Below are 26,249 nucleotides of genomic sequence, written 5' to 3' on the forward strand. Positions count from 1 at the left end.
TGAGCAAAGGTTAGGGCAGAGTTTCCCCAACCAGGGTGCCTCCAACTGTTGCAAATTTCGGCTGTCCGGGCATGCTGGGAGTTGTAGTTTTGCAACAGCTGGAGGCACCCTGGTTGGGGCCACAACATAGACCGAGAAAGTGGCCAGTTCTAGGTCAGCTGACTTCTGTAGACTACAGGACGACATCATCACCTATCACATTGCGCCTGCGATCTTCAAGACTCCTCCTCTCCAGCTCTATCTGTATACTGCTGCTATCTCTATAGGATCAGGATATATAGTAGTTATACACCTCCCCTCCAGCTCTATCTGTATACTGCTGCTATCTCTATAGGATCAGGATATATAGCAGTTATACACCTCCCCTCCAGCTCTATCTGTATACTGCTGCTATCTCTATGGGATCAGGATATATAGTAGTTATACTCCTCCCCTCCAGCTCTATCAGTATACTGCTGCTATTTCTATGGGACCAGGATATATAGTAGTAGTTGTACTCCTCCCCTCCATCTCTATCTGTATACTGCTGCTCTCTATGTGATAAGGATATATAGTAGTTATACACCTTCCCTCCAGCTCTCTGTATACTGCTGCTATCTCTATGTGATCAGGATATATTTTAGTTGTACTCCTCCTCTCCATCTCTATCTGTATACTGCTGCTCTCTATGTGATAAGGATATATAGTAGTTATAAACCTCTCCTCTGGCTCTTACTGTATACTGCTGCTATCTCTATGAGATCAGGATATATAGTAGTTATACACCTCCCCTCCAGCTCTATCTGTATACTGCTGCTATCTCTATGAGATCAGGATATATAGTAGTTATACACCTCCCCTCCAGCTCTATCTATATACTGCTGCTATCTCTATGAGATCAGGATATATAGTAGTTATACACCTCCCCTCCAGCTCTATCTGTATACTGCTGCTATCTCTATAAGGATCAGGATATATAGTAGTTATACACCTCCCCTCCAGCTCTATCTGTATACTGCTGCTATCTCTATGTGATCAGGATATATAGTAGTTATATACCACTGCACTAGACATCTCTTATACGTCTTCTACTTGCAGACAGACTTGTGCAGTATACGGAGTATATAGCTGAGGAGACGCTGTATACCGTGTAGTCATCCTCAGTGCTGCAGGATCATGACTAATGCTCCGGTATGTGTCATACATTCACAGGATGAAGATTTCCTGACTAACAGTCAGCACAGCAGAGCCGAGAGCGCGGGCCACGAGCCGGGGCGACCATCTGACCAACTGCTTAAAGGGCAAGATCAGAAAGAGTCATGTGACCTTCTTCTGGGCGCCGCTTATCCCTCCTGCTACGCTGATTGCAGAGGAAGAACAAGCAGCGTCTCAGCTCTGCTACCTTCCATGCCAGACACCAATGTCTATGCTGAGACTGTATGCCAGCTTTCCCAAACCCCTGAAAGGCAGCTGGGTCCAAGGGATGCAAGACTCTGGATATACAATATAAATGCTTCTTCATTCCCAGAGAAGGGGGGGGGGGGAAGGATTGCAGTTTACTGAACAGGTTGCCATCCAGCTTTCCCAGAGTCCGGCATCACATCACAACTTGGCAGATTTGCTATTAAGGAATTTGGCAAAAGACAAGTGATTTTTTGGTAACAGAAGCCATAACTGGCGGTCACTCAGCTTTCCCAAGTCCTGCAGTAGTCTGTCCATGTTACTTATCACCAAACTTTCCCAGAGTCTAGCATCACATCGCAATTATGAATATTTGCCTTTCAGGGGTCTATCCGTGTTAGCCACACAACTTTCCCAGGGCCCTGCATCATAACACAATACAGATTTGCCATTGAAGAGTATGTCTATATTGCAGGTCATTCAACTTTCCTAGAGCCCTGCATCACTACACAACTAAGCAGATGTATCATTGTGAGGTCTATCCATGTTGCTTATCACCCAGCTTAACCAGAGTCCTGCTACAATACCAACCAGGTTTCCGATTCAGAAGCCGGCTATAATTCTTGTCATCAAACTTTCCCAGGATACAGAATCACTACACTTCTATGCAGATTTGCCATTCAGGGGTCTATCCATATTGTTTGCCACTCAGCTTTCCCAGGATCCTGAAATGCTACACAACTTAGGATTTACCAATTGGGAGAAACCAAATGACCAAACCTCCAGTAATAATATCCATATTACTTGACACCCATCTTTCCCAGAATCCTGAATACTTAATTACGCAACTTTGCCATTCAATGGTGAATCTTTGTTATCTGCCACCAAGCTTTCCCAGGATCCTCCATTACAATTCAACTAAACATATTTGCAATACGGAAGTCTGTGTTTATTTTCACCCAGCTTTCCCTAAGTCCTGCATCGCTACACAACTATGCAGGTTTGCCATTGAGAGGTCCATCTATGTTGTCTGTCACACACCTTTTCCAGGGTTCTGCATCACTACAACACAATGCATATTTGCCATTGAGGGGTCTTTCCATATTACAAGTCCCTCATCTTTCCCAGAGCCCTGCACGGCTAAAACACAATGCATATTTGCCATTGAGAGTTTATTCATGACGCTTATCACCCAGCATTGATACATTACTATGCAGACTTGCCATTTACAGGTCCCGCCATGCTATTTGCTGTCCAGCTTTCCAAGAGTCCTGAATTACCATATGACAACAGTTTGCCATTCAGAAGCCTAGACATATTGCTTTTCACCCAGCTTTCCCCAAAGTTCTGCCTCACTACACCACTAAGCAGATTTTCCATGAAGGCTCTTGCCATGTTGCTTATCACCCAGCTTTCCCAGAGTCCTGCATTAATACTTCACTATGCAGATTTGCCATATAGATGTCTAATAAGAGTCATATAAAAGCAGACACCTGAATACGATTCCCATGTATAGCAAATCTACAGTCGTGGGGTGTCAAACAACAAGAGTCATACTGCTTGACACCCAGCTTTCCCAAGGTCCTGTATTACTACACAGCTATACAGATTTGAAATTGAGGGGTCTAACCATATGACTGGTCATCAGCTTTCCCAGAATCCAGCATTACCATGAAACTATACAGATTTGCGATTCAGGGGTCTAGCCACGTTGCCCATCACTCAGCTTTCCCAGGGTCATATCACTACATGATGAAGATTTACTATTTTGAGGGAAAACAAAACACACATGATACTCATTAATATCACTTTACATCTAGCTTTCCCAGGGCCCTGCACCACAATGCAGATTAGTCATAAAGGTTCTAGCCAACTCTTATTATCAAGCTTTCCCAGGGTCCTGCAATGCTACACCACTAAGCAGATTTACTATTCTGGACTCTAGGAAAAGGCACATGATCCTCTCTGTAATGGTATCCATTTTGACTGTCACCCAGCTTTCCCAGAGTCCTACATCAATAGCTATGGAGAGGTCTTTTAGGTGTCTTTTTTCCACCCAGCTTTCCCAGAGTCTCAAATCACAACACAACTGCTTAGATGTAGCATTGAGGAGGTCAAGCCATTTTGCTCGTCACCCACCTTTCCCAAAGACCCACAACTACTCAGATTTGCTTTTCTCTAGTCCGGGAAAAGGAAGGTAACCACTAATAGTAACCACTTTTGCAAGAATCCTGTATGACTACAACACGATGCACATTTGTCATGAAAGGGGTCTACTAATGAAACAGGTCACCTAGCTTTCCCAGAGTCCTGCATAAATACTTAACTATGGAGTTTTTCAGTTGTGTCTTGCAACCCAGCTTTCCCAGGGTCAGGAATCACAACACAACTAAGATGTAGCATTGAGGGTGACTAGCCATTTTGCTTGTCACCCAGCTTTCCCTATGTACTGCATCAATACACAAACACTGGAAAAGGTAGGTGATAGCACTAATAGAAACCATTTTGCTTGTCACTCAGCTTTGCCAAGAATCCTGCATCACTAAAACCACAAAGCAGATTAACCATGGAGAGGAGGGAGTGGGTCTATTCATATTACAGGTCACCCAGCTTTCCTAGAATCCTGTATAACAAAACCACAAAGCAGATTAGCCATGGAGAGGAGGGTAGTGGTCTACTCACATTACAGGTCACCCAGCTTTGCAAGAATCCTGCATCACTAAAACCACAAAGCAGATTTGTCATTAAAGGGGGTCTATTCATGAAACAGGTCACCTAGCTTTCCCAGAGTCCAGCATAAATACTTAGCTATGAAAAAATTTCAGTTGTGTCTTATTTGCCACCCAGCTTTCCCAGGGTCTGGAATCACAAAACAACTAAAAATGAAGCATTGAGGGTGTCTAGCCACTTTGCTTTTCACCCAACTTTCCCAAATGTCCTGCATCGATAAGGGGGGTGGTCTATTCATATTACAGGTCACCAAGCTTTCCAAGAATCCCATATCACTAACACCACAATGCAGATTTGCCCTTGGGGGGGGGGGGGGGGGGGTCTTTTATATTTCAGGTCATCCAGCTTTCCCTGCATCACTATACTTTGAAGCGGATTTGCCATAGAGGTTCTAACCATGTTGCTGATCACCCAGCTTTTCCGAGAAGCTGATTTATGCATTGGGGAATAAACTCCGGACCCTTATCATAGATCAGTATGGGGTGGGCACAAAGCTTAATGGCGCCCCCCTCTAAAGCAAAGTTGCAAGAAGAGGAGGCCGAGGTCTGCAGTAATGTGTCTCCACTTATGTCCCAAAAATAAATGGGACGAGCGTTACGGAGGAGGAAGGGTTAAAGGGCCGCACACCCCGCAGGGCGATGTACGATAGTCACTAAGGGAAGTGATTGCTCCACACTTCCTGCCATTCATTCCAGTGAATCAGACGGCTGATAACAGAATCAGACGGCTGATAACAGAGAGCAATTTGTTTCTGTTGCAAAACTACAACACCCAGCATGCCCTGACAGCCTTCGGCTGTCAGGGCATGCTGGGTGTTGTAGTTTTGCAACAGCCGAAGAGCATTAGTAAAAACATTAGTTCTTACAAACAGCACCCGAAAAAGTACAGCTCTATTCACTTCAATGGATCTGGCCTGCAATACCCATACATGACCACAGCACAAGAGTGGCGCTGTTTCTGGAATAAAATGGCATCACAATCAAAGTAACCAAAAGGCGGAGAACATCTCTGACCCTGACCAATGACTCAGGGGGGGGTCTAAAGTAGTCAGAGATCCTCATCCGGTCTCCACCATGCTTTACACTGCAGCTCAAGGCAGAAAAAAGAAAATCCAGAGACCTCAGACGCGCTAAACAAGTAATCACTTCGTGTAGGAGAATAACTACAACTCCCAGCATGCCCGTACAGCCACAGACCCACTGTAAAGTCACCGAGAGGTAAAGAGGGCAGGGGGTAAGGACAGAACAGCCTCAACGAGGGACAGGGAGGAGGACAATCACTCCCATCAGGGGATCACAGCCAGGAGGCCGTACGCGTCAGGAGGGTGGAAGAGGCCGTACGCGTCAGGAGGGTGGAAGAGGCCGTACGCGTCAGGAGGGGAAGAGGCCGTACGCGTCAGGAGGTGGAAGAGGCCGTACGCGTCAGGAGGTGGAAGAGGCCGTACGCCGTCAGGAGGTGGAAGAGGCCGTACGCGTCAGGAGGTGGAAGAGGCCGTACGCGTCAGGAGGTGGAAGAGGCCGTATAGGAGGCCGTGTACGTCAGGAGGAGAGGCCGTATAGGAGGCTGTATATGTCAGGAGGAGAGGCCGTATATGTCAGGAGGAGAGGCCGTATATGTCAGGAGGAGAGGCCGTATAGGAGGCTGTATATGTCAGGAGGAGAGGTCGTATATGTCAGGAGGAGAGGCCGTATAGGAGGCCGTATATGTCAGGAGGAGAGGCCGTATAGGAGGCCGTATATGTCAGGAGGAGAGGCCGTTATAGGAAGGCTGTATATGTCAGGAGGAGAGGCCGTATATGTCAGGAGGAGAGGCCGTATAGGAGGCTGTATATGTCAGGAGGAGAGGCCGTATATGTCAGGAGGAGAGGCTGTATAGGAGGCTGTATATGTCAGGAGGAGAGGCCGTATAGGTGGCTCTATATGTCAGGAGGAGAGGCCGTATATGTCAGGAGGAGAGGCCGTATAGGAGGCTGTATATGTCAGGAGGAGAGGCCGTATATGTCAGGAGGAGAGGCTGTATAGGAGGCTGTATATGTCAGGAGGAGAGGCCGTATAGGAGCCGTATATGTCAGGAGGAGAGGCCGTATAGGAGGCTGTATATGTCAGGAGGAGAGGCCGTATATGTCAGGAGGAGAGGCTGTGTAGCGGTAAAGTTTGGGATGCCTGGTGGAGGCTGAGTTTGAGAGCCCAATGAAGGCTGAGAATCAGTGGAGGTAGGTGATTCAGGGAATGTGGAGGCATGGGGATAGGGGTGAGGTCCAGTGGAGGCTGTGGGTAGGAGGACTGGTAGGGGATAGGTAGCCTGGAGGGATGAGGCCAAATGGGGATTGAGGTGCAAGGACACCCAGTTGAGGCTGAAGGTATGAACCCCAGAGTCTGAGGGTCTGAAAGCCAATGAAGGGCCGGGGTGCGGGGCCTGAGGAGCACCAGAGGCTGGGGGTGCGGGGCCTGAGGAGCACCAGAGGCCGGGGGGTACGGGGCCTGAGGAGCACCAGAGGCCGGGGGTGCGGGGCCTGAGGAGCACCAGAGGCCGGGGGTGCGGGGCCTGAGGAGCACCAGAGGCGGGGGTGCGGGGCCTGAGGAGCACCAGAGGCTGGGGGTACGGGGCCTGAGGAGCACCAGAGGCTGGGGGTGCGGGGCCTGAGGAGCACCAGAGGCTGGGGGTGCGGGGCCTGAGGAGCACCAGAGGCTGGGGGTACGGGGCCTGAGGAGCACCAGAGGCTGGGGGTGCGGGGCTGAGGAGCACCAGAGGCTGGGGGTACGGGGCCTGAGGAGCACCAGAGGCTGGGGTGTGCGGGGCCTGAGGAGCACCAGAGGCTGGGGGTGCGGGGCCTGAGGAGCACCAGAGGCTGGGGGGTGCGGGGCCTGAGGAGCACCAGAGGCTGGGGGTACGGGGCCTGAGGAGCACCAGCAGGCTGGGGGTGCGGGGCCTGAGGAGCACCAGAGGCTGGGGGTACGGGGCCTGAGGAGCCCTAGAGGCTGGGGGTACGGGGCCTGAGGAGCACTAGAGGCTGGGGGTACGGGGCCTGGGGAGCACTAGAGGCTGGGGGTACGGGGCCTGGGGAGCACTAGAGGCTGGGGGTACGGGGCCTGAGGAGCACTAGAGGCTGGGGGTACGGGGCCTGAGGAGCCCTAGAGGCTGGGGGTACGGGGCCTGAGGAGCCCTAGAGGCTGGGGGTACGGGGCCTGAGGAGCCCTAGAGGCTGGGGGTACGGGGCCTGAGGAGCCCTAGAGGCTGGGGGTACGGGGCCTGAGGAGCCCTAGAGGCTGGGGGTACGGGGCCTGAGGAGCCCTAGAGGCTGGGGGTACGGGGCCTGAGGAGCCCTAGAGGCTGGGGGTACGGGGCCTGAGGAGCCCTAGAGGCTGGGGGTACGGGGCCTGAGGAGCACTAGAGGCTGGGGGTACGGGGCCTGAGGAGCACTAGAGGCTGGGGGTGCGGGGCCTGAGGAGCACCAGAGGCTGGGGGGTACGGGGCCTGAGGAGCCCTAGAGGCTGGGGGGTACGGGGCCTGAGGAGCACCAGAGGCTGGGGGTACGGGGCCTGAGGAGCACCAGAGGCTGGGGGTACGGGGCCTGAGGAGCCCTAGAGGCTGGGGTACGGGGCCTGAGGAGCACTAGAGGCTGGGGGTACGGGGCCTGAGGAGCACTAGAGGCTGGGGGTACGGGGCCTGAGGAGCACTAGAGGCTGGGGGTACGGGGCCTGGGGAGCACTAGAGGCTGGGGGTACGGGGCCTGGGGAGCACTAGAGGCTGGGGGTACGGGGCCTGGGGAGCACTAGAGGCTGGGGGTACGGGGCCTGGGGAGCACTAGAGGCTGGGGGTACGGGGCCTGAGGAGCCCTAGAGGCTGGGGGTACGGGGCCTGAGGAGCCCTAGAGGCTGGGGGTACGGGGCCTGAGGAGCCCTAGAGGCTGGGGGGTACGGGGCCTGAGGAGCCCTAGAGGCTGGGGGTACGGGGCCTGAGGAGCCCTAGAGGCTGGGGGTACGGGGCCTGAGGAGCCCTAGAGGCTGGGGGTACGGGGCCTGAGGAGCCCTAGAGGCTGGGGGTACGGGGCCTGAGGAGCACTAGAGGCTGGGGGTACGGGGCCTGAGGAGCACTAGAGGCTGGGGGTACGGGGCCTGAGGAGCCCTAGAGGCTGGGGGTACGGGGCCTGAGGAGCCCTAGAGGCTGGGGGTACGGGGCCTGAGGAGCCCTAGAGGCTGGGGGTACGGGGCCTGAGGAGCCCTAGAGGCTGGGGGTACGGGGCCTGAGGAGCACTAGAGGCTGGGGGTGCGGGGCCTGAGGAGCACCAGAGGCTGGGGGTACGGGGCCTGAGGAGCCCTAGAGGCTGGGGGTACGGGGCCTGAGGAGCACTAGAGGCTGGGGGTACGGGGCCTGAGGAGCACCAGAGGCTGGGGGTACGGGGCCTGAGGAGCACCAGAGGCTGGGGGTACGGGGCCTGAGGAGCACCAGAGGCTGGGGGTACGGGGCCTGAGGAGCACCAGAGGCTGGGGGTACGGGGCCTGAGGAGCACTAGAGGCTGGGGGTACGGGGCCTGAGGAGCACTAGAGGCTGGGGGTACGGGGCCTGAGGAGCACTAGAGGCTGGGGGTACGGGGCCTGAGGAGCACTAGAGGCTGGGGTACGGGGCCTGAGGAGCACTAGAGGCTGGGTACAGGACCTGGTGGGGAGTGACACCTAGTGGAGGCTGACAGGAGGTGGGAGGCCTAGTAGAGGCTGTTGTGGGGGAGTGACACCTAGTGGAGGCTGCGGGCGGGAGGACCGTGGGGTGGGAGGCCTAGTCGAGGCTGAGGCCGGGGGGGCGGTGGTGTAGGCCCCGGGTGTGGAGGCCATGTTGTTGCCGTGGAGGCCGGGCCCTGTCATAGTCCTCCCCGCTGCCCCTCTTACCCTCGCACCGCCTCCTGCCGGCCTGGCCGCTCACCCCGTGTCGGTAATGGCGGGCGCTGGGGGCGGCTCCTCCTCCTCAGTGTGTCCGGAGCTCGGCGGGTACGATCCGTGTGTGACCGGCTGCGGGAGAGCGGTGGAGATACGCGGGGCCTGGCTGCTCCTGTGCTGGGGATCTTCACCACCAGACGGCCACCATCTTACATTGGGGGGGGTACACTGTTCTGGCAGCTGAGGGAGGGGGGGTGAGTGCCGTGCGCATGCGCCAAGTCAGCAAGGCGAAAAACGAGGCCGAAGCATACGGCGCGGAGAATGACGGGAAGTGTAGTGCAGCCCCGGTCTAGTCCGGTGATCACTATCTCCTCATAGTCATCCTCCAGCGCGGATATTAGACAGGATTATTATAAAACAGCCGCAGCCATATTACTACACACATCCCGCTCTAGCACGAATACATACGACACGACTGTCCCTCCTGATACACAAAACGGACTACATATCCCAGGAAACCATGCGCGAGCTCCGGCGACCGTTTAACCAGAATAAATTCCCCTTCCTTACAACAGACATGCATATTTTTTCAACGTTAAATATGTTAAAACAACCGACCTAAAAGTTTCCTTTTCCTTTTTAGGACCTGTGGCAGCAATGACTGCTGGGATAGGTAGTTTTCGTGTTGCTACACCACTTGCAGTAATATGTAAATTCACACTACATATCCCAGAAGCCAACGCACTGCTGTCACATGACGAGCCTTTTGAAAGGCGACGCGTCACGCACGTAAACATCCCTCTAGAGGTGGCTTTTGGTAATCGTAGTTCTTTGACTTCCTTTTATAACGGAACATATTCTAAATGAAACTACAACTCCCAGAATTACTTTCGTTCCGCACTTTTCTGTCAGAAACCCAGAATCCAAATCAAACCCGATATAACGCAGTAAGGACGATAATAATTCACTAGTAGGAAGCAGAAAATATGGGCCGGGTATCGGTTTGTGAAGGAATTCGTCTTTTTATGTGAAGCCGTAGAAACAGGCGATGGTGAGGGCAGCCTAAAGGGAGCAGGCGGGGGCCGACTGGAAAGTTCACAGCCAAGATGGCGGCGCCGTTGGCGGTAAATTCAGGTAAATTGGAATCTTAGATACCAGGCTCTGATTCTGTATTAGTGCATGATAGAGAATTGTTATGTGAAGGATGGATGATCGGTCCGTGAGGCTGCGGTACCTCGTTTGTGTGTGTTTTGGGATCAATCCCTGCAAGAGACGCACATGAATGACAGTAAACATGTGCTAGAGGCTTGTGGAGGACTACAACTCCCATCATACACAGTGCACTGTAAGAATAGTGAGTGCAGGCGTATAATACAGGATATAAGTCAGGATCAGTACAGGATAAGTAATGTAATGTATGTACACAGTGACCTCACCAGCAGAATAGTGAGTACAGCTCTGGAGTATAATACAGGATATAACTCAGGATCAGTACAGGATAAGTAATGTAATGTATGTACACAGTGACCTCACCAGCAGAATAGTGAGTACAGCTCTGGAGTATAATACAGGATATAACTCAGGATCAGTACAGGATAAGTAATGTAATGTATGTACACAGTGATCTCACCAGCAGAATAGTGAGTACAGCTCTGGAGTATAATACAGGATATAACTCAGGATCAGTACAGGATAATTAATGTTATATATGTACACAGTGATCTCACCAGCAGAATAGTGAGTACAGATCTGGAGTATAATACAGGATATAACTCAGGATCAGTACAGGATAAGTAATGTAATGTATGTACACAGTGACCCCACCAGCAGAATAGTGAGTACAGATCTGGAGTATAATACAGGATATAACTCAGGATCAGTACAGGATAAGTAATGTAATGTATGTACACAGTGACCTCACCAGCAGAATAGTGAGTACAGCTCTGGAGTATAATACAGGATATAACTCAGGATCAGTAATGTATATACACAGTGACCTCACCAGCAGAAAAGTGAGTACAGCTCTGGAGTATAATACAGGATATAACTCAGGATCAGTACAGGATAAGTAATGTAATGTATGTACACAGTGACCTCACCAGCAGAATAGTGAGTACAGCTCTGGAGTATAATACAGGATTTAACTCAGGATCAGTACAGGATAAGTAATGTAATGTATGTACACAGTGACCTCACCAGCAGAATAGTGAGTACAGCTCTGGAGTATAATACAGGATATAACTCAGGATCAGTAATGTATATACACAGTGACCTCACCAGCAGAAGTATTTGTGTAATATAGCTATATACGTTCCAATCTGTTCCAGGTGCCAGCTTATGGGGTCCATACAAAGACATCCTGACCACAGTGGAGAACGCGCTCTTGAAGAGGCAGCCGGAGGCCGTACATGTTCTGGATCTGCTGCTGAAGAAGCACAAACCGGATTTCATCTCCCTGTTTAAAAACCCAGTAAGTGTGTATGAGGTGACACCTTTTGTGTGTAGTAAGGACCCATTGGGTCACTATCCGCTCCTGACACCTCCCAGAATGCCGATCTCCTGTCCCCACTCTGTGCCGATATCAGGACATCATAATAATTAAATATAATATATAAACTGGGAGACTGAGACCTGTGAATCTCATAAAGGAAACAGGTTTCTGACTATAACTAAAGACAATTATCTGTTCCAAATGGTGCAGGGCCCGACCAGAGGGGGCGCCCTACTAGACTTAATATTAACCAACAGACCTGATAGAGTAACTAATGTGCAAGTAGAAGGACACCTGGGAAATAGTGATCATAATATAATACATTATAACTTATTCTTCAATAAGGGAATCTCTCGAGGGGCCACAAAAACAATGAACTTTAGGAAGGCAAAGTTTGATCAACCAGGAGAAGCCCTTAACAATATAAAATGGGATAATGTCCTCAAAAAGAACAATACTGACACTAAATGGGAGACTTTTAAAAATATCTTAAATTCTCACTGTGAGAGGTATATACCTTTATATGAATAAAAGGGTCAGGAATAAAAGAAAACCAATATGGATGAATAAATATGTTAAGGGGGCTATAAATGACAAAAATAAAGCATTTAAACTACTAAAAGAGGATGTCAGTGAGGAAGCATTAAAAAGCTATAGAGAAAAAAGTAAAACATGTAAAAAACTGATAAAACCCGCAAAAATAGAGACAGAAAGACTCATTGCCAAAGAGAGTAAAACTAACCCCAAAACGTTTTTTTAACAATATCAATAGCAAAAAGGTTAAAAATGAAAGTGTTGGCCCTTTAAAAAATGATGAGGAAGAAATTATAAACGTGGATCGGGGAAAAAGCAAATATACTAAACAAATTCTTCTCCACTGTATTCACCGAGGAAAATGAAATGCCAGGTGAAATACAGCGAGATAAGGCAAACTCCCCTTTACAGGTCACCTGTCTAACCCAGGGAGGAGTACAGGTCACATGTCTAACCCAGGAAGAAGTACAGGTCACCTGTCTAACCCAGGGAGAAGTACATGTCACCTGTCTAACCCAGGGAGAAGTACAGGTCACCTGTCTAACCCAGGAAGAAGTACAGTGCCGCCTACAAAAAATCAAAATGGACAAATCACCAGGTCCAGATGGCATTCACCCCCGAGTTTTAAAGGAATTAAGTAATGTAATAGACAGACCCCTATTTTTAATTTTCAGGGACTCTAGTAACAGGGACTGTTCCCCAGGACTGGCGCATAGCAAATGTGGTGTCAATATTTAAAAAGGGGACCAAAGGTGACCCCGGGAATAATAGACCTGTTAGTTTGACCTCGGTTGTATGTAAATTGTTTGAGGGTTTCCTAAGAGATGCTATTTTGGAATATCATGATAAAAATAAATGTATGACCCCATATCAGCTTTATGAGGGATCGGTCCTGTCAAACTTATCTGATCAGCTTGAGCTCAGATGAGCTCCAGACTGGACCAGGAGGAATCGCTGGATGTCGTATATCTGGATTTTTCCAAAGCATTTGATACGGTGCCACATAGAAGGTTGGTGCATAAAATGAGAAGGATGGGGCTGGGGGAGAATGTGTGTAAGTGGGTAAGTAACTGGCTCAGCGATAGGAGACAGTGGGTGGTTATTAATGGTACTTATTCTGATTGGGTGACTGTTACTAGTGGAGACCACAGGGGACAGTCTTGGGTCCTGTCCTATTTAATATATTCATTAAAGGAGATGTCCAGTGCTCACTTTTCTTATTCTTATCCGTTCCGGGCTGAAAAATAAAAGAAAACAAATTTTCTCTTACCTACCTAGGCTCCCCTGGTGCTTCAGTACCGGGGTTCGGTTCCCGGGCTGTATTCTTCTTACTTCCTGTTAGCCCGGCACGTCACACGGAGCTTCAGCCTATCACCGGCCGCAGCGATGTCCCGCCTCGGCCAGTGTTGGGCTGAAGCTCCGTGTGATGTGCCGGACTAACAGGAAGAAAGAAGAATACAGCCCAGGGACCGAACACCTGTACCGGGGGAGCGTATGCAGGTAAGAGAAAGCTTTTTTTTTGTTTTGCAGCCCTGAACGGTTACAATAAGAAAAGTGAGCACCGGACATGTCCTTTAATGATCTTGTAGAGGGGTGGAATAGTAAAGTAACAATCTTTGCAGATGATACTAAACTCTGTAAAGCGGTAAACACAATAGAGGACAGGTTACTGTGTATAGTAGATAACTAAATAACACAATAGTGGACAGAGCACTGTTACAAATGGATAGGTTGGAGGTTTGGGCTGAAAAGTGGCAGATGAGGTTAAACACTGATAAACGTAAGGTAATGCACATGGGGAGGAAAAATCTGGGCTGGGATTACCGTATATACTCGAGTATAAGCCGACCCGAGTATAAGCCGAGACCCCTAATTTCAACCCAAAATCCCAGGAAAAGTTATTGACTCGAGTATAAGCCTAGGGTGGGAAATACCTCATCCCCCCCCTGTCATCATCCAGACCCGTCATTAACATCCTCATCATCCCCTTGTCATCATCCCACACATCCCCCCTTCATCATCCCCTTGTCATCATCCCACACATCCCCTTATCATCCCACACATCCCCCCTTCATCATCCCCTTGTCATCATCCCACACATCCCCTTATCATCCCACACATCCCCCCTTCATCATCCCCTTGTCATCATCCCACACATCCCCCCTTCATCATCCCCTTGTCATCATCCCACACATCCCCTTATCCCACACATCCCCCCTTCATCATCCCCTTGTCATCATCCCACACATCCCCTTATCCCACACATCCCCCCTTCATCATCCCCTTGTCATCATCCCACACATCCCCCCTTCATCATCCCCTTGTCATCATCCCATACATCCCCTTATCATCCCACACATCCCCCCTTCATCATCCCCTTGTAATCATCCCACACCCCCCCCCCCCCTTCATCATCCTCTTCTCATCATTCGCCCTCAGTGGTCTTCAACCTGCGGACCTCCAGAGGTTTCAAAACTACAACTCCCAGCAAGCCCGGGCAGCCATCGGCTGTCCGGGCTTGCTGGGAGTTGTAGTTTTGAAACCTCCGGAGGTCCGCAGGTTGAAGACCACTGCGGCCTTCAACATGCGGACCTCCAGAGGTTTCAAAACTACAACTCCCAGCAAGCCCGGGCAGCCATCGGCTGTCCGGGCTTGCTGGGAGTTGTAGTTTTGAAACCTCCGGAGGTCCGCAGGTTGAAGACCACTGCGGCCTTCAACATGCGGACCTCCAGAGGTTTCAAAACTACAACTCCCAGCAAGCCCGGGCAGCCATCGGCTGTCCGGGCTTGCTGGGAGTTGTAGTTTTGAAACCTCCGGAGGTCCGCAGGTTGAAGACCACTGCGGCCTTCAACATCATCCAGCCCCCTCTCACCCCCTTTAGTTCTGAGTACTCACCTCCGCTCGGCGCTGGTCCGGTCCTGCAGGGCTGTCCGGTAAGGAGGTGGTCCGGTGAGGAGGTGGTCCGGGCTGCTATCTTCACCGGGGGCGCCTCTTCTCCGCGCTTCCGGCCCGGAATAGAGCCGTTGCCTTGACAACGACGTATCTGCGTCGTTGTCAAGGCAACGTGACTATTCTGAGGCCGGGCCCGAAGCGCTTAGAAGAGGCCTCCCCGGTGAAGATAGCAGCCCGGACCACCTCCTCACCGGACCACCTCCTTACCGGACAGCCCTGCAGGACCGGACCAGCGCCGAGCGGAGGTGAGTACTCAGAACTAAAGGGGGTGAGAGGGGGCTGGATGATGTTGAAGGCCGCAGTGGTCTTCAACCTGCGGACCTCCGGAGGTTTCAAAACTACAACTCCCAGCAAGCCCGGACAGCCGATGGCTGCCCTGGCTTGCTGGGAGTTGTAGTTTTGAAACCTCTGGAAGTCCGCAGGTTGAAGACCACTGCGGGTGGGGGAGTTCACTCGAGTATAAGCCGAGGGGGGTGTTTTCAGCACGAAAAATCGTGCTGAAAAACTCGGCTTATACTCGAGTATATACGGTATGTATTAAATGGGAGAACACTTGGGATGAGTGACGTGAAAAGGACTTGGGAGTCTTAGTTAACAGTAAATTTAGCTGTAGTGACCAGTGTCGGCAGCTGCTGCCAAGGCTAATAAAATCATGGGGTGCATCAATAGGGGCATAGATGCCCACAACAAGGAAATAATTCTACCGCTGTACAAATCACTAGTCAGACCACACATGGAATAGTGTGTACAGTACTGGTCAGACCACACATGGAATACTGTGTACAGTACTGGTCAGACCACACATGGAATACTGTGTACAGTACTGGTCAGACCACACATAGAATACTGTGTACAGTACTGGTCAGACCCCACATAGAATACTGTGTACAGTACTGGTCAGACCCCACATGGAATACTGTGTACAGTACTGGTCAGACCACACATGGAATACTGTGTACAGTACTGGTCAGACCACACATAGAATACTGTGTACAGTACTGGTCAGACCCCACATAGAATACTGTGTACAGTACTGGTCAGACCCCACATGGAATACTGTGTACAGTACTGGTCAGACCACACATGGAATACTGTGTACAGTACTGGTCAGACCACACATGGAATAGTGTGTACAGTACTGGTCAGACCACACATGGAATAGTGTGTACAGTACTGGTCAGACCACACATGGAATAGTGTGTACAGTACTGGTCAGACCACACATAGAATACTGTGTACAGTACTGGTCAGACTACACATGGAATAGTGTGTACAGTACTGGTCAGACCACACATGGAATAGTGTGTACAGTACTGGTCAGACCGCACATGGAATAGTGTGTACAGTACTGGTCAGACCACACATAGAATACTGTGTACAGTACTGGTCAGACCACACATAGAATACTGTGTACATTACTAGTCAGACCGCACATAGAATACTGTGTACAGTACTGGTCAGACCCCACATAGAATACTGTGTACAGTACTGGTCAGACCACACATAGAATACTGTGTACAGTACTGGTCAGACCACACATAGAATACTGTGTGTACAGTACTGGTCAGACCACACATAGAATACTGTGTACAGTACTGGTCAGATCACACATAGAATACTGTGTACAGTACTGGTCAGACCACACATGGAATACTGTGTACAGTACTGGTCAGACCACACATAGAATACTGTGTACAGTACTGGTCAGACTACACATGGAATAGTGTGTACAGTACTGGTCAGACCACACATGGAATAGTGTGTACAGTACTGGTCAGACCGCACATGGAATAGTGTGTACAGTACTGGTCAGACCACACATAGAATACTGTGTACAGTACTGGTCAGACCGCACATAGAATACTGTGTACATTACTAGTCAGACCGCACATAGAATACTGTGTACAGTACTGGTCAGACCACACATAGAATACTGTGTACAGTACTGGTCAGACCACACATAGAATACTGTGTACAGTACTGGTCAGACCACACATAGAATACTGTGTACAGTACTGGTCAGATCACACATAGAATACTGTGTCCAGTACTGGGCACCAGTGTACAAGAAAGATATAGTGGAGCTGGAGAGGGTTCAAAGACGGGCAACCAGGGTAAGGCTGGGTTCACACTACGTTTTCTCCCATACGGGAGCGCATACGGCAGGGGGGAGCTAAAAGCTCGCGCTCCCGTATGTCACCGTATGCGCTCCTGTATGTCATTCATTTCAATGAGCCGACCGGAGTGAAACGCTCTGTCCGGTCGGCTCATTTTTGCGCCGTGTGCGCTTTTACAACCGGACCTAAAACCGTGGTTGACCACAGTTTTAGGTCCGGTTGTAAAAGCGCATACGGCGCTAGATTACTAGATTTATAGGGACAGAACGTTGATCCAGGGATTTATTCTGATGTCATATTTGGAGTCGGGAAGGAATTTTTACCTCTAGTATGAGGGTTTTTTACCTCCTCTGGATCAACTCAGTAGGGACTCATTAGGGTTATAGGTTAAACTTGATGGACTCCGGTCTTTTTTCGACCTTATGTACTATGTGTGTATATATTTAATATTTACATTTTTTTAACATCTGTTCTTTTTCTATGCAGGCAAAGAGCCCCCAGCAACATGAGAAGATCCAGAAGGCCAGCACCGAGGGCATCGCCATCAAAGGGCAGCAAGGGACCCGTCTCCTGCCCGAGGCGCTCATCAAGGAGGCCTTCATCCTCAGCGACTTGTTCAACATTGGGGAGGTGGCCGCCGTGGAGCTCCTGCTAGCCGGTGAGTCCTTGTTCTTGTGCTTCATAATTTCTCTGTGTTACAATTCACTGACAGCTATCACTGTTATGTGGCTAGGATAAGTGATAAGGAGAAGGGGGTTTCCTTATTGTAATGTGTCCCCTCTTACTTTATTTGAATGGACGTTGATGCTTCCACTCTTGGAGCAGAATAATGTCTAGCTTTGTGATGTTAGTTTTTATTTTATTTTTTTATGGTTCTATAGGAGTGTTTCCCAACCAGGGTGCCTCCAGCTGGTTGGGAAAAACTGTTCTATTGAAAAAAGGTGTCCTTTAATACCTTAAGGACTCAGGGCATACATGTATGCCCTGCTCCCGTTCCCGTACATTTTGTGGTGAAATAAGTGTCATTGCAAAATATAATTGGTGGCACAAAAAACAAGTCCTCGTATGGGTTGAAAGCGTTCTGATTATTAAAAGCTTAGGAGGAAAAAACGAAAGTACAAAAATGACAAAACCCTCGGTCCTTAAAGGGGTACTACGCTGCTCAGCGTTTGGAACAAAGTTCCGAACGCTGAAGCCGGCATCGGAAGCTCGTGGCATCGTAGCCCCACCCCCTCATGATGTCACACCCCGCCCCTCCTGATTGCAAGTCTATGGGAGGGGGCATGACAGCCGTCACGCCCACTCCCATAGACTTGCATTGAAGGGGCGGGGCGGGACATCATGAGGGGGCGGGGCTATATCACAAGCTCCAGCGTTCGGAACAGTTTGTTCCAAACGCTGAGTTCCAAAGTACCCCTTTAAGGGTTAGTGGGTGCTCTACCAATACTGGTAGAGATGAGCAAACTTACAGTAAATTCGATTCGTCACGAACTTCTCGGCTCGGCAGTTGATGACTTTTCCTGCATAAATGAGTTCAGCCTTCAGGTGCTCCATTGGGCTGGAAAAGGTGGATACAGTCCTAGGAGACTCTTTCCTAGGAATGTATCCAGCTTTTCCAGCCCACCGGAGCACATGAAGGCTGAACTAATTTACGCAGGAAAAGTCATCAACTGCTGAGCTGAGAAGTTCGTGACGAATCGAATTTACTGTAAGTTTGCTCATCTCTAAATACTGGCTTTACCATTGAGAGGTTAAACATTGTATTGTTGTGTATATAATCCTAAAGGACTGGGGTTCAGCGTTCTTCTAACCAGTGAACACTTTATGTTACAGGAGAACACCAGCAGCCGCACTTCCCCGGCCTCACCCGCGGTCTGGTCGCCGTTCTCTTATACTGGGATGGGAAGAGATGCATCGCCAGCTCCCTGTGCACCCTCATCCAGTCCAGGAAGGGCAAGACGTTCACCATGGACCTCAGGTAGGGGTATGATGCTCTATGTAGGACTCCAGTCCTGAATTGTATATTCTTACACCATCAGGACAACCCAAGTCCTTTTTAGTGTCCCTCTAGGTGCCAGGGCTTTGGCTCTTGCTTTGGTCCTTCTATGAATTACGTGTAGGAGAAATGACTAGATGATGACTTTTCCTAGATTGTCTAAGCAGCCAGCTCCAATGTAAAAGGGTACCTTTCATCCAAAAAACTTTTGAGATATTATAGATAAATGTCTGCAGAATAACTTTCCAATGTTATTAAAAAATATGCTTCTTTCTATTAAATTTTCCACTTTCAAAAAATGACCATTAGGGGTCGCCCTACCAGTCCTGGCCGCAAGCCTTTTCATATTTTTCAGACTCATGCTGGAGTCCTAAATCTCAGACTGCAGCCGGGACACAGACAAGCTCAGCACTTTCCTTCTCGCCTTTTTAAAGGCAAGAAGGAAAAAAAAAAAACTTCAAAAAAAAAAAATGGCTTTGTCCTTAACTAGGGATCGACCGATAATGATTTTTTTTTAGGGCCAATAATCTGTGAACTTTGTGGCCGATAGCCGATAACTTATACCGGAATATCGGTATAAGTTATCGGCTATTTTTCCCACCCCCCGGCCCCACAGAAGCCGCTGCAGATCAATGATTTAAAGCGGGCGCCGCCACACGCTTCTCTCCCTCTGCCTGTCCTGGGGTCCTCCTGAGTCCAACCACAACCGCTGCTGCCCCCCACCCCCCTGCCTATCCTCTGCCCAGAGACTGCCGCCACCCGCTTCTCTCCCCCTGCCGGTCCTGAGTCCAACCACCGCCGCTGCCCCATTGCCTCCCCCATCCCCGGTTTTATAATTACCGGCGGCATCCTGAGCTGTCATTGTGCACACTGATGGTGACGTCGCGTTGAGGACGTCACTCGTCATTGCGCAGCGCACAGCAATAGCGCAGGACGCCGCAGGAGCCAGAAGTAGCGCGGACCCCGGGAACAGGTAATTAAAAAAACAGGGATAGGGCAGCGGTGGCGGCGGTCTCTGGCAATTACCTTGCTGATACCCATAACATCCAAAATCGTGAATATCGGCCAGACCGATAATCGGTCAATCCGTATCCTTAACCCCTTCCCTCTTTGACGATTTTTCATTGCACTCATGTTTTTTCCTCCTCGCCCTCTAAAAATCATAACACTTTTACATTTTCCACCTAAAACTCCATATGAGGGCTTGTTCTTTGCACCAACAATTTTACTTTGTAATACCATTAATAATTTCTCCATAAAATCTACGGCGAAACCAGAAAAAAATTATTTGCGGGGCAAAACTTTTCCGCGCAGTGCAGTTTTCGGTAAAAATTGCACCTTATCTTTATTCTGTAGGTCCATACGGTCACAAGGATACCCTATTTTACTACAATAAAAAATAGCTACATTGCGAGGAGGCAGGTAGGGATCCTCCTTGTGTCCTGCAAGTGGTTCGGGACGCCGCGATTTCACCTTGGCGGTCCCGAACAGCACCACTGAGCTACACCGGCAATGTTTACTTTAGTTTTAGACGCCGCGATCAAGTTTGATCACCACATCTAAAGGGTTAAAGGGGTACTATGCTGGAGCTGGGAGCTTGTGACGTCATAACCCCGCCCCCTCGTCATGTCACGCCCCACCCCCTCAATGCAAGTCTATGGCAGGGGGCGTGACGGCTGTCACGCCCCCTCCCATAGACTTGCATTGAGGGGGCGGGGGTGATGTCATGAGGGGGCGGGGCTATGATGTCACGAGCTCCCAGCTCCAGCGTTAGGAACAGTTTAGTTCCTAACGCTGAGCAGCGTAGTACCCCTTTTAATGCTGGACATCAGCCTGATCGGCGATGTCCGGCATTAGCCGTGGGTCCTAGTTGATTATAGCAACCGAGACCCACCGGGTATGATGCGCGCTCACCTGCTGAACTCGTGTCATACCTCGGGAGCCGCAGATGGACGTTGATGTTCGTCCATTTGCGGTAAGAGATTAAAGGGTTAAAAAAAAAACTTGGCTACTACCTTTTATCCTGCACATTTAAAGGAGTTATCCAGGAATAATAAAAGAGCTAATTTCTTTCACATACAGCTCCCCATCTGTCTCCAGGTTGGGTGTGGTACTGCAGCTCAGTTCCATTGAAGTGAATGGAGCCAAGTTGTAATGCCACACACAACTTGGGGACAGACGTGGAGCTGTTTTTGAAAGAAATTAGCTCAGTTTTTGTGTTCCTGGATAACCCCTTTTTAATATTTTATTCTTCAATATTTTTGCCTATTCGCAGCCCAGAGGTAGAGGCTATGACCACGCGGTTCACCGACGACCTGATGGAGAGCGGCCTGACCCAGAAGATCCTCACCCTGGTGTCTCAGATCGACGTGAACAAGGAATTCGATAAACTACAGAAGGAGCGAGGACTGGGGAACGAAAAACACCGCAAGGAGGTAGGACGCCAAATGCTGCCATATTGGGCATGTTTAGTAATGCTGCACGGATACATGTGCTTGATTTGTTTGCAATTTCCAAACTGTGACTCTCTGGCTGCAGAACTACAACTCCCAGCATGCTTGGCCAGACAAGGAGTTGTAGTTTTGCTGCAAAGCCACAGGTTAGATCAGGGTTTCCCAACCAGGGTGCCTCCAGCTGTTGCAAAACTACATCTCCCAGCATGCCCGGACAGCCAAAGGCACCTCTGTCTTTACATTGAACTCATTTAATATCTTATGCGTCTCCCAGATGATCAGTCGTGTCTCCTTCTTCATCTCATTTCAGCTAGCTGCAGCAGGAGCCTCCCCCCTGTTTGAGTCGTAGTCCCATGGTTTTCAATTAGATTCTACAGCGCTGTGCACGTGGTGGAACTCGCGCGACGGGAAAAACATCTGCCATAGAAATCCCGATTGTAAATTCTTTCGGCGGAACCCGCTCGCTAATGCATTGCTGTCTATGGAGACGGCGCATATCCGAGCGGTCCTAGTGCCGGCATGTTCACGCATGCAGAATATAGTCTGGTACATGGGACACCAATTCTTAAAGGGGTACTCCGCTGCTCAGCGTTTGGAACAAACTGTTCCGAATGCTGGAGCCGGCGCCGGGAGCTTGTGACGTCATAGCTCCGCCCTCTTAAGATGTCATGTCATGCCCCCTCAATGCAAGTCTGTGGGAGGGGGCGTTACATCACGCTCCATCCCATAGACTAGCATTGAGGGGGCAGGATGTGACGTTATGAGGTGATGGGGCTATGACATCACGAGCTCCCGGCTCCAGCGTTCGGAACAGTTTGTAGAGTATCCCTTTGAAGGACAACTGCAGCGGCATTACACTTATCCCCTATCCACAGGATAGGGGATAAGTGTTTGATCGCGGGGGGTCCGACCGCTGGGACCCCCCCCGATTACCCTAACGTGGCGCTGCCATAAGCCCCCATGGTGAGCGCTAAGGCGCGTAGCGTCGACCTAGAGGTCGACGGTGACGCCCCGTCTCTTCCCCGTCCCCATACAGTTCTATGGGGGATGCGGGGAGGCACGAATGCTTCCTCCCCGCCTCTCCCATGGAGATGTATGTACGGCTGCAACGTCATGCTTCGGCTGGCACGCCTCCTGCACGGGAGAGCCGCGGCCCCGTACAGGTGTAAGATGTTTTCAGCAGAGTACCCCTTTAAGCCCCACCCACTTCTCTTCTGCTTTGGTTATAGTTCTTCTATTATCCCGCAGGTCTCGGATCTCATAAAGGAATGCCGCCAGTCGCTGGCAGAAAGTCTCTTCTCCTGGGCCTGTCAGACCCCACTGAGAAAGGACGATACGCTCCTCCTGATCGGATACCTGGAGAAGGTCTCTGTGGAAGCGGACGGCACCCTGGACAGCGTCAACCTCCACCTCCTCATGGCCCTGCTCTACTGCTTCGACATTGGCTTTCTGGAACAGGGGACCGAAGACAGGGACGGTAGGATCATTGATTTATTAATGTATGCATTGAGCTCCCCCTAGTGGTGGCAGCAGACAGCCAGAATAATAGCTGTGTGAAGGAAGGCAGGGCATATGGAGCGCTGCATCGGTAAATTTTATATCAGCGGATCTTCAGATGTTGATAAACTATAACTCTCACAGCATTCTCTGTCTGGGCATGCTGGCAGTTGTAGTTTTGCAACAGTTCGAAACCTCAAATACACTTTTATATATTTTTTTTTTCTCCCTCCCTGTTTTCTAGAGTTAATGCAGCAGACCCCTCTCTTGACTGAAAGACAGTACGTGGCAGCCATACACCAGAGACTGCAGGACACTCAGCCGTGGAAGTTATCAGGTCTGCAGGCCACGGTTAGGCTGGCGTGGGCACTCGCCCTTCGCGGTGTATCTCAGCTCACCGAAGTTACAGGTAGGCCATTGTTGTAACCAACGTTATACCCTACATGACGGGTGAGAAGGGTCTGACCATTGTGACCCCCACACACCCAATCATGATAACAGGGCTCAGTACCATAGGCACTGGCCCTCCAGATGTTGCAAAACCACAACTCCCAGCATGCCCGGACAGCCAATGGCTGTCCGGGCATGCTGGGAGTTGTGGTTTTGCAACATCTGGAGGGTTACAGTTTGGAGACCACTGCCTTGGAGAATGAGTGGAGCCGTAGTGTGCGTGCTTGACCTTTGCTCTTTTAGGATAAGGGCCCCACCATCGATGAGATACAGTGGGGGGGAAAAATGTATTTAGTCAATTGTGCACGTTCTCCCACTAAAAAAGCTGAGAGGCTGTAATTGTCATCATAGGTTATAACCTCAACTATGAGAGACAGAATGAGAAAAAAAATCCATAAAATCACATTGTCTGATTTTTAAAGAATTTATTTGCAAATTATGGTGGAAAATAAGTATTTGGTCATCTACAAACAAGCAAGATTTCTGTCTCTCACAGACCTGTAACTTCTTCTTTAAGAGTTTCCTCTGTCCTCCACTCGTTAACTGTATTTTAGGCTCCTGTTTGTACTTATCAGTATAAAAGACACCTGTCCACAACCTCAAACAGTCACACTCCAAACTCCACTATAGCCAAGACCAAAGAGCTGTCGAAGGACACCAGAAACAAAATTGTAGACAATACAATAGACACAGAAGAAATAGTGGCCCCAGTACCTTAATACGCAGCTCCACGAGATGGACCACAAAGGTATGCGGGACAACAGTCAGAACCAATCAGAACACGATGGTGCTAGGACAATGAAAATATCATGAATGCAATTCAATGAAAAGAAAAAACGGGTGTCCTGCACTCACCGTGTAGATTCTGAATCTTCAGCTCCCATCTCGGGCTGCTAGACCGGCATCGGAGGCAGAGTAGCGTGGGACGCTCAGAGGCGACTGCCGTCGGTTTCACGCATACAAATGCGCTTCTTCCGGCCTGCACCAGGCTGGGAAGACTGAATCTGCAATAGGCAAGCAGCTTGGTGTGAAGACATCAACTGTGGGAGCAATTAATAAAATAAAAAAATGGAAGACATAGAAGACCACTGTTAATCTCCCTTGAACTGGGGCTCTACGCAAGATCTCACCCCGTGGTGTCAAAAAGATCACAAGAACGGTGAGTAAAAATCCCAAAACCACACAGGGGGACCTAATGATTGACCTGCAGAGAGCGGGGACCAAAGTAACAAAGGCTACCATCAGTAACACACTACGCCGCCGGGGACGCAAATCATGCAGTGCCAGACCTGTCCCCTTGTTTAAGCCAGTACATGTCCGGGCCTGTCTGAAGTTTGCTAGAGAGCATTTGGATGATCCAGAAGAGTATTGGTAGAATGTCATATGGTCAGATGAAACCAAAGTAAAACTTTTTGGTAAAAACTCAACTTGTCGTGCTTGGAGGAGAAAGAATACGGAATTGCATCCAAAGAACACCATACCTACTGTGAAGCATGGGGGTGGAAACATTATCTTTTTGGCAGTTTTTCTGCTATAGGACCAAGACGTCTGATGCGTGTAAAGGAAGGAATGAATGGAGCATTACAATGTTCCCAAACACACTGCCCGAGCAAAGAAGGAGTGGCTTCGTAGGAAGCATTTCAAGGTCCTGGAGTGGCCTAGCCAGTCTCCAGATCTCAACCCCATGGAAAACTCAACCCCATAGAAAGTACTGAGATATACTTTTGTTATTGACCAAATCCAAATACTTATTTCCCACCATAATTTGCAAATAAATTCTTTAAAAATCAGACAATGGATTTTATGGATTTCTTCTCATTCTGTCTCTCATAGTTGAGGTTATAACCTATGATGAACATTACAGCCTCTCATCTATATAAGTGGGAGAACGTGCACAATTGGTGGCTGACTAAATACTTTTTTGCCCCACTGTACATGTCACCTATCCTTACGTTAACCCTTTTAACATTCTTTCTCAGCGTTAGCGGAGTTCACGGAGGCAGATGAAGCGATAGCGGAGATGGCGATCGGAGGCAGCGCCTTTCTCTTCCTCACCGACGCCGTGGTGGGCTCCGATATCTTCTCCCAGGAGGAATTCTTTGTCCGCAGGATTCACACCCTGGTCACTGATTTCCTGACTAGGATGCCCATGAAGGTAGGTTTCCGTGTGGTTCTGGGCCCCCCCCCCAACAAAATAAAAGCACTCCAGGTTTTTTCTTTTCTTCTTTTGCCCATATTATGCACACTGATCATCACTAGTCCTACGGTGCCATCTGTATTATTCCAGCACAGTTGCATCCATGTGTTTTTCATTACTGTAACTGGGTCATGTGATTACCACAGGGAATAATCACAGTGATTACAGGGGTACTCTGCTGTTAGACAGCAAGATGGATAAGATGTCTGATCGCTGGGGACCCCCGCGATACCCCCCCTGCAGCAGCCCGGAGCTAAGTTTGGTTGATGACGGGCAGTGCAGGGGACGGGGCATCATGATGTCACAGCCCCTCCCCCTCGTGATGCATGTCCGCCCCCCTCAATGCAAGTCTGTGGAAGGTGCGTCACGACCCCTCCCATAGACTTGTATTGAGGGGGCGGGGCATGACGTCATGAAGGGGCATGGCCGTGACTTCTTGATGCCCCGTCCCCTGCACCGCCTGTCATCAGCCTTGGAGAAAACGTCATTTCGGGCTGCTGAGGTATCGGGCTGCGGCAGGGGGGTTAAGGGATAAGATGTCTAACAACGGAGTACCCCTTTTAATGTGTTAGAGGAAGTGG

At 49.8% G+C, this 26,249-nt stretch overlaps 2 protein-coding genes across 2 annotated transcripts in view; one reads left to right on the forward strand and one right to left on the reverse strand.

Annotated features, from left to right (window-relative positions):
• CNOT4 (CCR4-NOT transcription complex subunit 4) overlaps window positions 1–9,593 on the reverse strand; it is a gene marked incomplete in the record, with an annotated part of 85,536 nt that extends 75,943 nt beyond the window's left edge. The window contains 1 exon segment of the mRNA XM_056517718.1: window positions 8,994–9,593.
• Window positions 9,594–9,977: 384 nt separating this feature from the next.
• Window positions 9,978–26,249, forward strand: part of NUP205 (nucleoporin 205) — a gene marked incomplete in the record, with an annotated part of 67,529 nt that continues 51,257 nt past the window's right edge. The window contains 8 exon segments of the mRNA XM_056517717.1: window positions 9,978–10,115; window positions 11,309–11,451; window positions 17,562–17,733; window positions 18,909–19,053; window positions 21,347–21,506; window positions 22,773–23,001; window positions 23,266–23,430; window positions 25,451–25,626. Of these exon segments, the coding sequence (XP_056373692.1) occupies window positions 10,088–10,115; window positions 11,309–11,451; window positions 17,562–17,733; window positions 18,909–19,053; window positions 21,347–21,506; window positions 22,773–23,001; window positions 23,266–23,430; window positions 25,451–25,626 (1,218 nt within the window).

Source organism: Hyla sarda, chromosome 4, assembly GCF_029499605.1.
Source record: "Hyla sarda isolate aHylSar1 chromosome 4, aHylSar1.hap1, whole genome shotgun sequence".
Lineage (NCBI taxonomy): Eukaryota > Metazoa > Chordata > Amphibia > Anura > Hylidae > Hyla > Hyla sarda.